General features: G+C 32.4%; 1 protein-coding gene across 3 annotated transcripts in view; it reads right to left on the reverse strand.

Annotated features, from left to right (window-relative positions):
* Positions 1–3,945: 3,945 nt before the first annotated feature.
* Positions 3,946–17,866, reverse strand: part of LOC133561246 (basic helix-loop-helix ARNT-like protein 2) — a 58,461-nt gene continuing 44,540 nt past the window's right edge. For all 3 annotated transcript variants that reach the window (XM_061914590.1, XM_061914591.1, XM_061914589.1), the window contains exon 17: positions 3,946–6,247. In XM_061914590.1, the coding sequence (XP_061770574.1) occupies positions 6,090–6,247 (158 nt within the window). In that variant the 3' untranslated portion in view covers positions 3,946–6,089. The remainder of the gene's footprint in view (positions 6,248–17,866) is intronic.

The following is a 17,866-nucleotide window of genomic DNA, read 5'->3' on the forward strand; positions in this document are numbered from 1 at the left end:
TAAAATGACATTGGGGCCACCACAATAAATAATATGGCGGATCACATAAAATGACATTGGGGCCACCACAGTAAATAATATGGCGGTTCACATAAAATGACATTGGGGCCACCACAATAAATAATATGGCGGATCACATAAAATGACATTGGGGCCACCACAATAAATAACATGGCAGATCACATAAAATGACATTGGGGCCACCACAATAAATAATATGGCGGATCACATAAAATGACATTGGGGCCACCACAATAAATAATATGGCGGATCACATAAAATGACATTGGGGCCACCACAATAAATAATATGGCGGATCACATAAAATGACATTGGCGCCACCACAATAAATAATATGGCGGATCACATAAAATGACATTGGGGCCACCACAATAAATAATATGGCGGATCACATAAAATGACATTGGGGCCACTACAATAAATAATATGGCGGATCACATAAAATGACATTGGGGCCACCACAATAAATAATATGGCGGATCACATAAAATGACATTGGGGCCACCACAATAAATAATATGGCGGATCACATAAAATGACATTGGGGCCACCACAATAAATAATATGGCGGTTCACATAAAATGACATTGGGGCCACCACAATAAATAATATGGCAGATCACATAAAATGACATTGGGGCCACCACAATAAATAATATGGCAGATCACATAAAATGACATTGGGGCCACCACAATAAATAATATGGCAGATCACATAAAATGACATTGGGGCCACCACAATAAATAATATGGCGGATCACATAAAATGACATTGGGGCCACCACAATAAATAATATGGCGGATCACATAAAATGACATTGGGGCCACCACAATAAATAATATGGCGGATCACATAAAATGACATTGGGGCCACCACAATAAATAATATGGCGGATCACATAAAATGACATTGGGGCCACCACAATAAATAATATGGCGGATCACATAAAATGACATTGGGGCCACCACAATAAATAATATGGCGGATCACATAAAATGACATTGGGGCCACCACAATAAATAATATGGCGGATCACATAAAATGACATTGGGGCCACCACAATAAATAATATGGCGGATCACATAAAATGACATTGGGGCCACCACAATAAATAATATGGCGGATCACATAAAATGACATTGGGGCCACCACAATAAATAATATGGCGGATCACATAAAATGACATTGGGGCCACCACAATAAATAATATGGCGGTTCACATAAAATGACATTGGGGCCACCACAATAAATAATATGGCGGATCACATAAAATGACATTGGGGCCATCACAATAAATAATATGGCAGATCACATAAAATGACATTGGGGCCACCACAATAAATAATATGGCGGATCACATAAAATGACATTGGGGCCACCACAGTAAATAATATGGCGGTTCACATAAAATGACATTGGGGCCACCACAATAAATAATATGGCGGATCACATAAAATGACATTGGGGCCACCACAATAAATAATATGGCGGATCACATAAAATGACATTGGGGCCACCACAATAAATAATAACCCTAAGATGGACGCTTGTTGTCGGGGTTAAAGGTTGGACCTTTTGTGAGCGCGGGGAAGATGGACGCTTGTTGTCGGGGTTAAAGGTTGGACCTTTTGTGAGCGCGGGGAAGATGGACGCTTGTTGTCGGGGTTAAAGGTCGGACCTTTTGTGAGCGCGGGGAAGATGGACGCTTGTTGTCGGGGTTAAAGGTTGGACCTTTTGTGAGCCAACTTTGTAGCTTCTGGTCGCATCTTTTCTTCATACGTTTGTGTCAACTTCCTGTCTGCTTTTTCAAATAAGACCAAAAAGAGGAATGAACTATTTTCCACACGGACTCACGAGCATATTGTTGGTCTTATTTTGGCTGCTAAATCAGTTGAGTAGTGTTTGGTCCAACGTGAGGAGTGTCCACACTCTCTTCACATTGCTACATTTTGGATGCTCAAAACAATCCAATCAAATTTTTGTTTCCCTCTTAAGTTGGCTGCTGGAAGGTTTTAGTCACAAATGTTTCAACGCCACTTTGACATTGTCAATTAAAACTACACCAACAAGTTGCTAAATAGCTGCAACATCAAACTAAATGCAGTGGATTCCCGCACACCAAGAAGCAGTACTGATAAAGTACTGCAATCATAATACCTAGAAAACATGTAGATAACCTAAAGTACTGCAATCATAATACCTAGAAAACATGTAGATAACCTAAAGTACTGCAATCATAATACCTAGAAAACATGTAGATAACCTAAAGTACTGCAATCATAATACCTAGAAAACATGTAGATAACCTAAAGTACTACAATCATAATACCTAGAAAACATGTAGATAACCTAAAGTACTGCAATCATAATACCTAGAAAACATGTAGATAACCTAAAGTACTACAATCATAATACCTAGAAAACATGTAGATAACCTAAAGTACTACAATCATAATACCTAGAAAACATGTAGATAACCTAAAGTACTGCAATCATAATACCTAGAAAACATGTAGATAACCTAAAGTACTACAATCATAATACCTAGAAAACATGTAGATAACCTAAAGTACTACAATCATAATACCTAGAAAACATGTAGATAACCTAAAGTACTGCAATCATAATACCTAGAAAACATGTAGATAACCTAAAGTACTACAATCATAATACCTAGAAAACATGTAGATAACCTAAAGTACTACAATCATAATACCTAGAAAACATGTAGATAACCTAAAGTACTGCAATCATAATACCTAGAAAACATGTAGATAACCTAAAGTACTACAATCATAATACCTAGAAAACATGTAGATAACCTAAAGTACTGCAATCATAATACCTAGAAAACATGTAGATAACCTAAAGTACTACAATCATAATACCTAGAAAACATGTAGATAACCTAAAGTACTACAATCATAATACCTAGAAAACATGTAGATAACCTAAAGTACTACAATCATAATACCTAGAAAACATGTAGATAACCTAAAGTACTACAATCATAATACCTAGAAAACATGTAGATAACCTAAAGTACTACAATCATAATACCTAGAAAACATGTAGATAACCTAAAGTACTACAATCATAATACCTAGAAAACATGTAGATAACCTAAAGTACTACAATCATAATACCTAGAAAACATGTAGATAACCTAAAGTACTACAATCATAATACCTAGAAAACATGTAGATAACCTAAAGTACAACAACAACATTACGTTAGAAAACAAGTAGATATCCTAAAGTACTACAAAAAAGTTCTATTTTGGTTTCATCTGACCACATGACATTCTCCCAATCCTCTGCTGTATCATCCATGTATCCATTTTGGTATCAACTCAACTGGTGGTGTTTGGAGAAAGAAGAATACTAAGTTGCATCCCAAGAACACCATACCTACTGTGAAGCATGGGGGGGGAAACATCATGCTTTGGGGCTGTTTTTCTGCTAAGGGGACAGGACGATTGATCCGTGTTAAGGAAAGAATGAATGGGGCCATGTATCCTGAGATTTGGAGCCAAAACCTCCTTTGAATGGTTGACCAAATACTTATTTTCCACCATCATTTACAGATAAATTCTTTAAAATTCCTACAATGTGAATTCCTGGATTTTTTTTTCCCATTCTGTCTCTCCCAGTTGAAGTGTACCTATGATGAAAATGACAGACCTCTGTCATCATTTGAAGTGGGAGAACTTGCACAATCGCTGGCTGACTAAATACTTTTTTGCCCCACTGTGTATATATATATATATATATATATATATGTATGTGTGTGTGTGTATGTGTGTGTGTGTGTGTATATATGTAGCGGTAAAGTCCTATACTATTACTGCTACTGGTTACCGAATATAAATGAAGCTAGTTCAGACGTGTGCAGCCGGCTAATAATTGATGTCCAAAATTGTGTCCATGTTTAACAAAAATATTTAATTTCATAAAGTCCCATTTATACAACACACTTTGTACAAAACGAGAAAATACAGGGGAGCAAACAAACAGTAGCCTGGCAGTCAAAAAGTGTTGCGCCTCTACTCAAAAACACCTGAGCAAGATCCTGACTCCTCCCTCAATAGCCTTGGAGCCAACCCCTTTAGTGATGTCATCAATTTGACAGACAGAAAGTGTATTTGGCTCCAACAATATATTTATATAACGCAGGTGTCAAATACATTTGCAGAGACTATTAGGCTCTTGCCTTTCTATTTACTCTTTGCACACTTCCTAGTCACATGACCGCCACAGTCCAATCAGCTGCAGGTATATACCGGTAGCCGGAAGTGACTGGTATGCTCTTGCTCTGTTTACTCTTTGGCAACTCTTTGCACTCCTCCCTTGTCACGTGACCGCCGCGGTCCAATGGGTGGTGCTTATAAGCCGCTAGCAGGAAGTAGCCAGGAGACAGGACATGAGAGGTCGATGACATTTCTGCTCAAAGTAGTTTTTAAACCTTGTTTTCACCTGAAATATTGTGCTGACCCATTTTAAAGTACATGACTATTTTGTCACTTTATAGAGCAGACTTCCATTGTTTGTCATGAAGCTGTGTTTGACTGGAGAAGCTGAGTTGGTGAGTCCATAGTTTGCATGTGACTGCATGGGTTCCCTCCCGCTTCCTCCCACCTCCATGCACCTGGGGATAGGCCCCTCCCACCTCCAAAGACATGCACCTGGGGATAGGCCCCTCCCACCTCCAAAGACATGCACCTGGGGATAGGCCCCTCCCACCTCCAAAGACATGCACCTGGGGATAGGCCCCTCCCACCTCCAACCTGGGGATAGGTTGATTGGCAAGACTAAATGGTCCCTAGAGTGTGAATGTTGTCTGTGTTGGCCCTGTGATGACTTGTCCAGGGTGTACCCCACCTTCTAGGCCAGTGGTCCCCAACCTTTCTGTAGCTGTGTCAACACTTGATCATTTGTCCCACGGCCCGGCGGGGGGGATTTTTATTTGTTTTTGTCATGAAAAAGGGAGGTTGTTTTGGGTTGGTGCACAATTGTAAGTGGATCTTGTGTTTTATGTTGATTTAATATAAAAATATTTTTTTTATTTTTATTTTTATTTATTTTTTTCCCAAATCGAGCCGCAGCCCGGTGGTTGGGGACCACTGTTCTAGCCCATGTGCGGCTGGGATAGGCTCCAGCATTCCCTGCCACCCTGTCAGGGACAAGCAGTAGAAAAAGGATGGATTGTTGAATCATGACGACTGTCCCAGGTCGACACTTCATTCTCCCATGATGCCTCAGTCCATAGTGCATAGGGACTTGACCCTCACTTCATGACTAGAAAGGCCTATGTGAGTCCTCCAGTCCCCCCAAATGAGCATGACTGGGCTAGAAAGGTCAATGTAAGTCCTCCAAGTGACTGGACTAGAAAGTACTGTGTAAGTCCTCCAGGTGACTGGACTAGAAAGTACTGTGTAAGTCCTCCAGGTGACTGGACTAGAAAGTACTGTGTAAGTCCTCCAAGTGACTGGACTAGAAAGTACTGTGTAAGTCCTCCAAGTGACTGGACTAGAAAGTACTGTGTAAGTCCTCCAAGTGACTGGACTAGAAAGTACTGTGTAAGTCCTCCAGGTGACTGGACTAGAAAGTACTGTGTAAGTCCTCCAGGTGACTGGACTAGAAAGTACTGTGTAAGTCCTCCAAGTGACTGGACTAGAAAGTACTGTGTAAGTCCTCCAGGTGACTGGACTAGAAAGGCCAATGTAAGTCCTCCAGGTGACTGGACTAGAAAGTACTGTGTAAGTCCTCCAAGTGACTGGACTAGAAAGTACTGTGTAAGTCCTCCAGGTGACTGGACTAGAAAGGCCAATGTAAGTCCTCCAAGTGACTGGAATAGAAAGGCCAATGTAAGTCCTCCAGGTGACTGGACTAGAAAGTACTGTGTAAGTCCTCCAGGTGACTGGACTAGAAAGTACTGTGTAAGTCCTCCAGGTGACTGGACTAGAAAGGCCAATGTAAGTCCTCCAGGTGACTGGACTAGAAAGGCCAATGTAAGTCCTCCAGGTGACTGGACTAGAAAGTAGTGTGTAAGTCCTCCAGGTGACTGGACTAGAAAGGCCAATGTAAGTCCTCCAAGTCCCCTGATTGGCCCATGTTGACGTCGGTCTCCAGCAAGCTCATGATGACCGCCATGGCCGCCTCGTCGCTGCTGAAGGCGCTCAGACCGGGTCCCAGCATGCTGTCCAAGTCCTGCTGGGAGGACTGACCTGGGGACATAAAGAGCAGCGGCTAGACAAAGTGTTGTTGTTGTTGTTGTTGTTGTTGACAAGCAGCCTCCTGCTCAACATCTCCACAAGTCCTTGCTGCAGAAATCCTTGTCCTCAGTCTTGGACTTGTTATGTCCTTCTTCTGTCCTGCGGCTGAGTCAATCCAAACTCCAAAAGTTCCACCCAAAAAGTTTGCAGCACAAGTTTGGGAGATGTGGTCAGGAGGAGGGAGGGCCTGCTTTTACTTTTCAACTCATCAATAACAAACATTGTTGAGATTTAAGATCAAAACTGGAACAGGACCAAATCATTTATGGAACTGACATTTGTTTGCATTTAAATGCTGTGAAGTGAAGTATTGGACATGAAATATGCTGACAAGTCGTCCATCAGACGGTCGCGGCCTGAGCAAAGATCCTGGAGGCTGCCCAACATGTCCGAACTGGACCTTTTCAGCCAACAACATCTACAAATTGGCTAAGAAACGCTGGGAAAAAAAGCAGTGCAGAAAAACTGAATGCAGGAAAAATTGAGTGAAAAAATAATTCAGTGCAAAAATCTTCTTTGTATGAAATTCAGGGTAAAAACATTCAGTGTAAAAAGTAAATAACACAGAATAATTGAATGCAAAAAACATTCAGTGTAAAAAGTAAATAACACAAAATAATTTAATGCAAAAAACATTCAGGGCAAAAAAATAGTATGAAATTCAGTGTAAAACATTTCAGTATCAAAATCAAAATAAGATGCTGCAGAAAACTATTGAGTAGAAACAACTCAGTGCTGAAAAATGTAATGTGCTGCTACATTTTGATCCATCCATTTTCTACCCCTTATTCCCCTTCACGATCCAATCAAATTCTTGTTTCCCTCTCAAGTTGGCTGCTGGAAGGTTTTAGTCACAAATGTTTCAACTCCACTTTGACGTTGTCAATTCAAACTAATTAACAACAACATCAAACTAATTAACAACAACATCAAAACTAATTAACAACAACATCAAACTAATTAACAACAACATCAAACTAATTAACAACAACATCAAACTAATTAACAACAACATCAAACTAATTAACAACAACATCAAACTAATTAACAACATCAAAACTAATTAACAACAACATCAAACTAATTAACAACAACATCAAACTAATTAACAACAACATCAAATTAATTAACAACAACATCAAACTAATTAACAACAACATCAAACTAATTAAAAACAACATCAAATTAATTAACAACAACATCAAAACTAATTAACAACAACATCAAAACTAATTAACAACAACATCAAACTAATTAACAACAACATCAAACTAATTAACAACAACATCAAAACTAATTAACAACATCAAACTAATTAACAACAACATCAAACTAATTAACAACAACATCAAACTAATTAACAACAACATCAAAACTAATTAACAACAACATCAAACTAATTAACAACAACATCAAACTAATTAACAACAACATCAAACTAATTAACAACAACATCAAACTAATTAACAACAACATCAAACTAATTAACAACAACATCAAATTAATTAACAACAACATCAAACTAATTAACAACAACATCAAACTAATTAACAACAACATCAAACTAATTAACAACAACATCAAACTAAATGCAGTGAATTCCTGCACAGCAACAATTAGTCCTGATAAACTGTCTTTGACTGTGGAAATAATGGAAGATTGTCATCTCACAAGCTGGGCTTTATTATTGGGTCTAAATGAACATTTTTACAGTTTGTCCATTTAAGTGACAACATACCTGCACTTCTGCTCATTATTATTGGGTCTAAATGAACATTTCTACAGTTTGTCCATTTAAGTGACAACATACCTGCACTTCTGCTCATTATTATTGGGTCTAAATGAACATTTTTACAGTTTGTCCATTTAAGTGACAACATACCTGCACTTCTGCTCATTATTATTGGGTCTAAATGAACATTTCTACAGTTTGTCCATTTAAGTGACAACATACCTGCACTTCTGCTCATTATTATTGGGTCTAAATGAACATTTTTACAGTTTGTCCATTTAAGTGACAACATACCTGCACTTCTGCTCATTATTATTGGGTCTAAATGAACATTTTTACAGTTTGTCCATTTAAGTGACAACATACCTGCACTTCTGCTCATTATTATTGGGTCTAAATGAACATTTTTACAGTTTGTCCATTTAAGTGACAACATACCTGCACTTCTGCTCATTATTATTGGGTCTAAATGAACATTTTTACAGTTTGTCCATTTAAGTGACAACATACCTGCACTTCTGGCTAACAAGGTGTTGTGTGCTACTTTACTGGCAAGTGCTTTCTGACATCTTTCACTGCAAAGTGCATGGAAATGAAGCTGCATCTTTAAGTTCCAACTGCCAGCTATTATGCTTACAAATAGAATTCTAGATAAAAACAAATAGTGTATGCAACTCAGTGCAAAAAATGTGTATAAAAGTCAGTGTAAAAAATGGAATGCTGTGAAAAATACAGTGTAAAATAATTTGCTGCAGAAAAAAATGTATAGAAAATGTAGTAGAGAAAAATTTAATGCAAAAACATTCAGTGTAAAAAAAATCTGTGTATGAAATTCAGTGTAGAAAAATGAAGTGTGAAAAAAATTCGGAGCCGAATAATCTAATGCAGAAAAATTCAGTGTTAAACAATTCAGTGTAAAATAATTTGGTGCAGAATAATTGTCCAAAAATTGAATGCAGAAAAAATGTACGAAGATGAGTCTTAAGTTTTTTTGCACTAAATTGTTTTGCACCAAATTTATAAACAAACAAAAAAAAGAATATTTTAACAAAATGAAGTGTTAAGCACATTTGGCTAACAAATAAATGTCATGATATTTTAAAATGAAATAATTCAGTTCAAAAGTCCATTTACAAAAATTCAGAGTGAATAATATGACTTTCATAACGTCCATACACTTTTGGTAAAGAGCGTCAGAAGCAACCAATCAGGTTGAAGTTTGCAGGTTACAATATATTATTTATTTCACCAAATTGCAGGTTACAATATATTATTTATTTCACCAAATTGCAGGTTACAATATATTATTTACTTCACCAAATTGCAGGTTACAATATATTATTTACTTCACCAAATTGCAGGTTACAATATATTATTTACTTCACCAAATTGCAGGTTACAATATATTATTTATTTCACCAAATTGCAGGTTACAATATATTATTTATTTCACCAAATTGCAGGTTACAATATATTATTTACTTCACCAAATTGCAGGTTATAATATATTATTTATTTCACCAAATTGCAGGTTACAATATATTATTTACTTCACCAAATTGCAGGTTACAATATATTATTTACTTCACCAAATTGCAGGTTACAATATATTATTTATTTCACCAAATTGCAGGTTACAATATATTATTTACTTCACCAAATTGCAGGTTACAATATATTATTTACTTCACCAAATTGCAGGTTACAATATATTATTTATTTCACCAAATTGCAGGTTACAATATATTATTTACTTCACCAAATTGCAGGTTACAATATATTATTTATTTCACCAAATTGCAGGTTACAATATATTATTTACTTCACCAAATTGCAGGTTACAATATATTATTTATTTCACCAAATTGCAGGTTACAATATATTATTTACTTCACCAAATTGCAGGTTACAATATATTATTTACTTCACCAAATTGCAGGTTACAATATATTATTTACTTCACCAAATTGCAGGTTACAATATATTATTTACTTCACCAAATTGCAGGTTACAATATATTATTTACTTCACTAAATTGCAGGTTACAATATATTATTTACTTCACCAAATTGCAGGTTACAATATATTATTTATTTCACCAAATTGCAGGTTACAATATATTATTTATTTCACCAAATTGCAGGTTACAATATATTATTTACTTCACCAAATTGCAGGTTACAATATATTATTTACTTCACCAAATTGCAGGTTACAATATATTATTTACTTCACCAAATTGCAGGTTACAATATATTATTTACTTCACCAAATTGCAGGTTACAATATATTATTTATTTCACCAAATTGCAGGTTATAATATATTATTTACTTCACCAAATTGCAGGTTATAATATATTATTTATTTCACCAAATTGCAGGTTATAATATATTATTTACTTCACCAAATTGCAGGTTATAATATATTATTTACTTCACCAAATTGCAGGTTACAATATATTATTTATTTCACCAAATTGCAGGTTACAATATATTATTTACTTCACCAAATTGCAGGTTATAATATATTATTTACTTCACCAAATTGCAGGTTACAATATATTATTTATTTCACCAAATTGCAGGTTACAATATATTATTTATTTCACCAAATTGCAGGTTACAATATATTATTTACTTCACCAAATTGCAGGTTATAATATATTATTTATTTCACCAAATTGCAGGTTACAATATATTATTTACTTCACCAAATTGCAGGTTACAATATATTATTTACTTCACCAAATTGCAGGTTACAATATATTATTTATTTCACCAAATTGCAGGTTACAATATATTATTTACTTCACCAAATTGCAGGTTACAATATATTATTTACTTCACCGAATTGCAGGTTACAATATATTATTTATTTCACCAAATTGCAGGTTACAATATATTATTTACTTCACCAAATTGCAGGTTACAATATATTATTTATTTCACCAAATTGCAGGTTACAATATATTATTTACTTCACCAAATTGCAGGTTACAATATATTATTTATTTCACCAAATTGCAGGTTACAATATATTATTTACTTCACCAAATTGCAGGTTACAATATATTATTTACTTCACCAAATTGCAGGTTACAATATATTATTTACTTCACCAAATTGCAGGTTACAATATATTATTTACTTCACCAAATTGCAGGTTACAATATATTATTTACTTCACTAAATTGCAGGTTACAATATATTATTTACTTCACCAAATTGCAGGTTACAATATATTATTTATTTCACCAAATTGCAGGTTACAATATATTATTTATTTCACCAAATTGCAGGTTACAATATATTATTTATTTCACCAAATTGCAGGTTACAATATATTATTTACTTCACCAAATTGCAGGTTACAATATATTATTTACTTCACCGAATTGCAGGTTACAATATATTATTTATTTCACCAAATTGCAGGTTACAATATATTATTTACTTCACCAAATTGCAGGTTACAATATATTATTTATTTCACCAAATTGCAGGTTACAATATATTATTTACTTCACCAAATTGCAGGTTACAATATATTATTTATTTCACCAAATTGCAGGTTACAATATATTATTTACTTCACCAAATTGCAGGTTACAATATATTATTTACTTCACCAAATTGCAGGTTACAATATATTATTTACTTCACCAAATTGCAGGTTACAATATATTATTTACTTCACCAAATTGCAGGTTACAATATATTATTTACTTCACTAAATTGCAGGTTACAATATATTATTTACTTCACCAAATTGCAGGTTACAATATATTATTTATTTCACCAAATTGCAGGTTACAATATATTATTTATTTCACCAAATTGCAGGTTACAATATATTATTTACTTCACCAAATTGCAGGTTACAATATATTATTTACTTCACCAAATTGCAGGTTACAATATATTATTTACTTCACCAAATTGCAGGTTACAATATATTATTTACTTCACCAAATTGCAGGTTACAATATATTATTTATTTCACCAAATTGCAGGTTATAATATATTATTTACTTCACCAAATTGCAGGTTATAATATATTATTTATTTCACCAAATTGCAGGTTATAATATATTATTTACTTCACCAAATTGCAGGTTATAATATATTATTTACTTCACCAAATTGCAGGTTACAATATATTATTTATTTCACCAAATTGCAGGTTACAATATATTATTTACTTCACCAAATTGCAGGTTACAATATATTATTTACTTCACCAAATTGCAGGTTACAATATATTATTTATTTCACCAAATTGCAGGTTACAATATATTATTTACTTCACCAAATTGCAGGTTACAATATATTATTTATTTCACCAAATTGCAGGTTACAATATATTATTTACTTCACCAAATTGCAGGTTACAATATATTATTTACTTCACCAAATTGCAGGTTACAATATATTATTTACTTCACCAAATTGCAGGTTACAATATATTATTTACTTCACCAAATTGCAGGTTACAATATATTATTTACTTCACTAAATTGCAGGTTACAATATATTATTTACTTCACCAAATTGCAGGTTACAATATATTATTTATTTCACCAAATTGCAGGTTACAATATATTATTTACTTCACCAAATTGCAGGTTACAATATATTATTTACTTCACCAAATTGCAGGTTACAATATATTATTTATTTCACCAAATTGCAGGTTACAATATATTATTTACTTCACCAAATTGCAGGTTACAATATATTATTTATTTCACCAAATTGCAGGTTACAATATATTATTTACTTCACCAAATTGCAGGTTACAATATATTATTTACTTCACCAAATTGCAGGTTACAATATATTATTTACTTCACCAAATTGCAGGTTACAATATATTATTTACTTCACCAAATTGCAGGTTACAATATATTATTTACTTCACTAAATTGCAGGTTACAATATATTATTTACTTCACCAAATTGCAGGTTACAATATATTATTTATTTCACCAAATTGCAGGTTACAATATATTATTTATTTCACCAAATTGCAGGTTACAATATATTATTTATTTCACCAAATTGCAGGTTACAATATATTATTTACTTCACCAAATTGCAGGTTACAATATATTATTTACTTCACCGAATTGCAGGTTACAATATATTATTTATTTCACCAAATTGCAGGTTACAATATATTATTTACTTCACCAAATTGCAGGTTACAATATATTATTTATTTCACCAAATTGCAGGTTACAATATATTATTTACTTCACCAAATTGCAGGTTACAATATATTATTTATTTCACCAAATTGCAGGTTACAATATATTATTTACTTCACCAAATTGCAGGTTACAATATATTATTTACTTCACCAAATTGCAGGTTACAATATATTATTTACTTCACCAAATTGCAGGTTACAATATATTATTTACTTCACCAAATTGCAGGTTACAATATATTATTTACTTCACTAAATTGCAGGTTACAATATATTATTTACTTCACCAAATTGCAGGTTACAATATATTATTTATTTCACCAAATTGCAGGTTACAATATATTATTTATTTCACCAAATTGCAGGTTACAATATATTATTTACTTCACCAAATTGCAGGTTACAATATATTATTTACTTCACCAAATTGCAGGTTACAATATATTATTTACTTCACCAAATTGCAGGTTACAATATATTATTTACTTCACCAAATTGCAGGTTACAATATATTATTTATTTCACCAAATTGCAGGTTATAATATATTATTTACTTCACCAAATTGCAGGTTATAATATATTATTTATTTCACCAAATTGCAGGTTATAATATATTATTTACTTCACCAAATTGCAGGTTATAATATATTATTTACTTCACCAAATTGCAGGTTACAATATATTATTTATTTCACCAAATTGCAGGTTACAATATATTATTTACTTCACCAAATTGCAGGTTACAATATATTATTTATTTCACCAAATTGCAGGTTACAATATATTATTTACTTCACCAAATTGCAGGTTACAATATATTATTTACTTCACCAAATTGCAGGTTACAATATATTATTTACTTCACCAAATTGCAGGTTACAATATATTATTTATTTCACCAAATTGCAGGTTATAATATATTATTTACTTCACCAAATTGCAGGTTACAATATATTATTTACTTCACCAAATTGCAGGTTATAATATATTATTTATTTCACCAAATTGCAGGTTACAATATATTATTTACTTCACCAAATTGCAGGTTACAATATATTATTTATTTCACCAAATTGCAGGTTACAATATATTATTTATTTCACCAAATTGCAGGTTACAATATATTATTTACTTCACCAAATTGCAGGTTACAATATATTATTTACTTCACCAAATTGCAGGTTACAATATATTATTTACTTCACCAAATTGCAGGTTACAATATATTATTTACTTCACCAAATTGCAGGTTACAATATATTATTTACTTCACCAAATTGCAGGTTACAATATATTATTTACTTCACCAAATTGCAGGTTACAATATATTATTTACTTCACCAAATTGCAGGTTACAATATATTATTTACTTCACCAAATTGCAGGTTACAATATATTATTTATTTCACCAAATTGCAGGTTACAATATATTATTTATTTCACCAAATTGCAGGTTACAATATATTATTTACTTCACCAAATTGCAGGTTATAATATATTATTTACTTCACCAAATTGCAGGTTACAATATATTATTTATTTCACCAAATTGCAGGTTACAATATATTATTTACTTCACTAAATTGCAGGTTACAATATATTATTTACTTCACTAAATTGCAGGTTACAATATATTATTTACTTCACCAAATTGCAGGTTATAATATATTATTTACTTCACCAAATTGCAGGTTACAATATATTATTTACTTCACCAAATTGCAGGTTATAATATATTATTTACTTCACCAAATTGCAGGTTACAATATATTATTTACTTCACTAAATTGCAGGTTACACTATATTATTTACTTCACCAAATTGCAGGTTACAATATATTATTTACTTCACCAAATTGCAGGTTACAATATATTATTTATTTCACCAAATTGCAGGTTACAATATATTATTTACTTCACCAAATTGCAGGTTACAATATATTATTTACTTCACCAAATTGCAGGTTACAATATATTATTTATTTCACCAAATTGCAGGTTACAATATATTATTTACTTCACTAAATTGCAGGTTACAATATATTATTTACTTCACCAAATTGCAGGTTACAATATATTATTTACTTCACCAAATTGCAGGTTACGATATATTATTTACTTCACCAAATTGCAGGTTACAATATATTATTTACTTCACCAAATTGCAGGTTACAATATATTATTTACTTCACCAAATTGCAGGTTACAATATATTATTTATTTCACCAAATTGCAGGTTATAATATATTATTTACTTCACCAAATTGCAGGTTACAATATATTATTTACTTCACCAAATTGCAGGTTATAATATATTATTTACTTCACCAAATTGCAGGTTATAATATATTATTTATTTCGCCAAATTGCAGGTTACAATATATTATTTATTTCACCAAATTGCAGGTTACAATATATATCATTTACTTCACTAAATTGCAGGTTACAATATATTATTTACTTCACCAAATTGCAGGTTACAATATATTATTTACTTCACCAAATTGCAGGTTACAATATATTATTTATTTCACCAAATTGCAGGTTACAATATATTATTTATTTCACCAAATTGCAGGTTACAATATATTATTTATTTCACCAAATTGCAGGTTACAATATATTATTTATTTCACCAAATTGCAGGTTACAATATATTATTTACTTCACCAAATTGCAGGTTACAATATATTATTTACTTCACCAAATTGCAGGTTACAATATATTATTTACTTCACCAAATTGCAGGTTACAATATATTATTTATTTCACCAAATTGCAGGTTATAATATATTATTTACTTCACCAAATTGCAGGTTACAATATATTATTTACTTCACCAAATTGCAGGTTCCATCCATCCATCCATTTTCTACCGCTTATTCCCTTTGGGGTCGCGGGGGGCGCTGGCGCCTATCTCAGCTACAATCGGGCGGAAGGCGGGGTACACCCTGGACAAGTCGCCACCTCATCACAGGGCCAACACAGATAGACAGACAACATTCACACTCACATTCACACACTAGGGACCATTTAGTGTTGCCAATCAACCTATCCCCAGGTGCATGTCTTTGGAAGTGGGAGGAAGCCGGAGTACCCGGAGGGAACCCACGCATTCACGGGGAGAACATGCAAACTCCACACAGAAAGATCCCGAGCCTGGATTTGAACCCAGGACTGCAGGAACTTCGTATTGTGAGGCAGACGCACTAACCCCTCTGCCACCGTGAAGCCCAAATTGCAGGTTATAATATATTATTTATTTCACCAAATTGCAGGTTACAATATATTATTTACTTCACCAAATTGCAGGTTACAATATATTATTTACTTCACCAAATTGCAGGTTACAATATATTATTTACTTCACCAAATTGCAGGTTACAATATATTATTTATTTCACCAAATTGCAGGTTACAATATATTATTTATTTCACCAAATTGCAGGTTATAATATATTATTTACTTCACCAAATTGCAGGTTATAATATATTATTTACTTCACCAAATTGCAGGTTATAATATATTATTTACTTCACCAAATTGCAGGTTACAATATATTATTTACTTCACCAAATTGCAGGTTACAATATATTATTTACTTCACCAAATTGCAAATTACAATATATTATTTACTTCACCAAATTGCAGGTTACAATATATTATTTACTTCACCAAATTGCAGGTTACAATATATTATTTACTTCACCAAATTGCAGGTTACAATATATTATTTATTTCACCAAATTGCAGGTTACAATATATTATTCATTTCACCAAATTGCAGGTTACAATATATTATTTATTTCACCAAATTGCAGGTTATAATATATTATTTACTTCACCAAATTGCAGGTTATAATATATTATATACTTCACCAAATTGCAGGTTATAATATATTATTTACTTCACCAAATTGCAGGTTACAATATATTATTTACTTCACCAAATTGCAGGTTACAATATATTATTTACTTCACCAAATTGCAGGTTACAATATATTATTTACTTCACCAAATTGCAGGTTACAATATATTATTTACTTCACCAAATTGCAGGTTACAATATATTATTTACTTCACCAAATTGCAGGTTACAATATATTATTTACTTCACCAAATTGCAGGTTACAATATGTTATTTACTTCACCAAATTGCAGGTTACAATATATTGTTTATTTCACCAAATTGCAGGTTACAATATATTATTTACTTCACTAAATTGCAGGTTACAATATATTATTTACTTCACCAAATTGCAGGTTACAATATATTATTTACTTCACCAAATTGCAGGTTACAATATATTATTTATTTCACCAAATTGCAGGTTACAATATATTATTTATTTCACCAAATTGCAGGTTACAATATATTATTTATTTCACCAAATTGCAGGTTATAATATATTATTTACTTCACCAAATTGCAGGTTATAATATATTATTTACTTCACCAAATTGCAGGTTACAATATATTATTTATTTCACCAAATTGCAGGTTACAATATATTATTTACTTCACCAAATTGCAGGTTACAATATATTATTTATTTCACCAAATTGCAGGTTACAATATATTATTTACTTCACTAAATTGCAGGTTACAATATATTATTTACTTCAC

The sequence above is a fragment of the Nerophis ophidion genome, linkage group LG10 (assembly GCF_033978795.1).
Source record: "Nerophis ophidion isolate RoL-2023_Sa linkage group LG10, RoL_Noph_v1.0, whole genome shotgun sequence".
In the NCBI taxonomy this organism is placed as follows: Eukaryota; Metazoa; Chordata; class Actinopteri; order Syngnathiformes; family Syngnathidae; genus Nerophis; species Nerophis ophidion.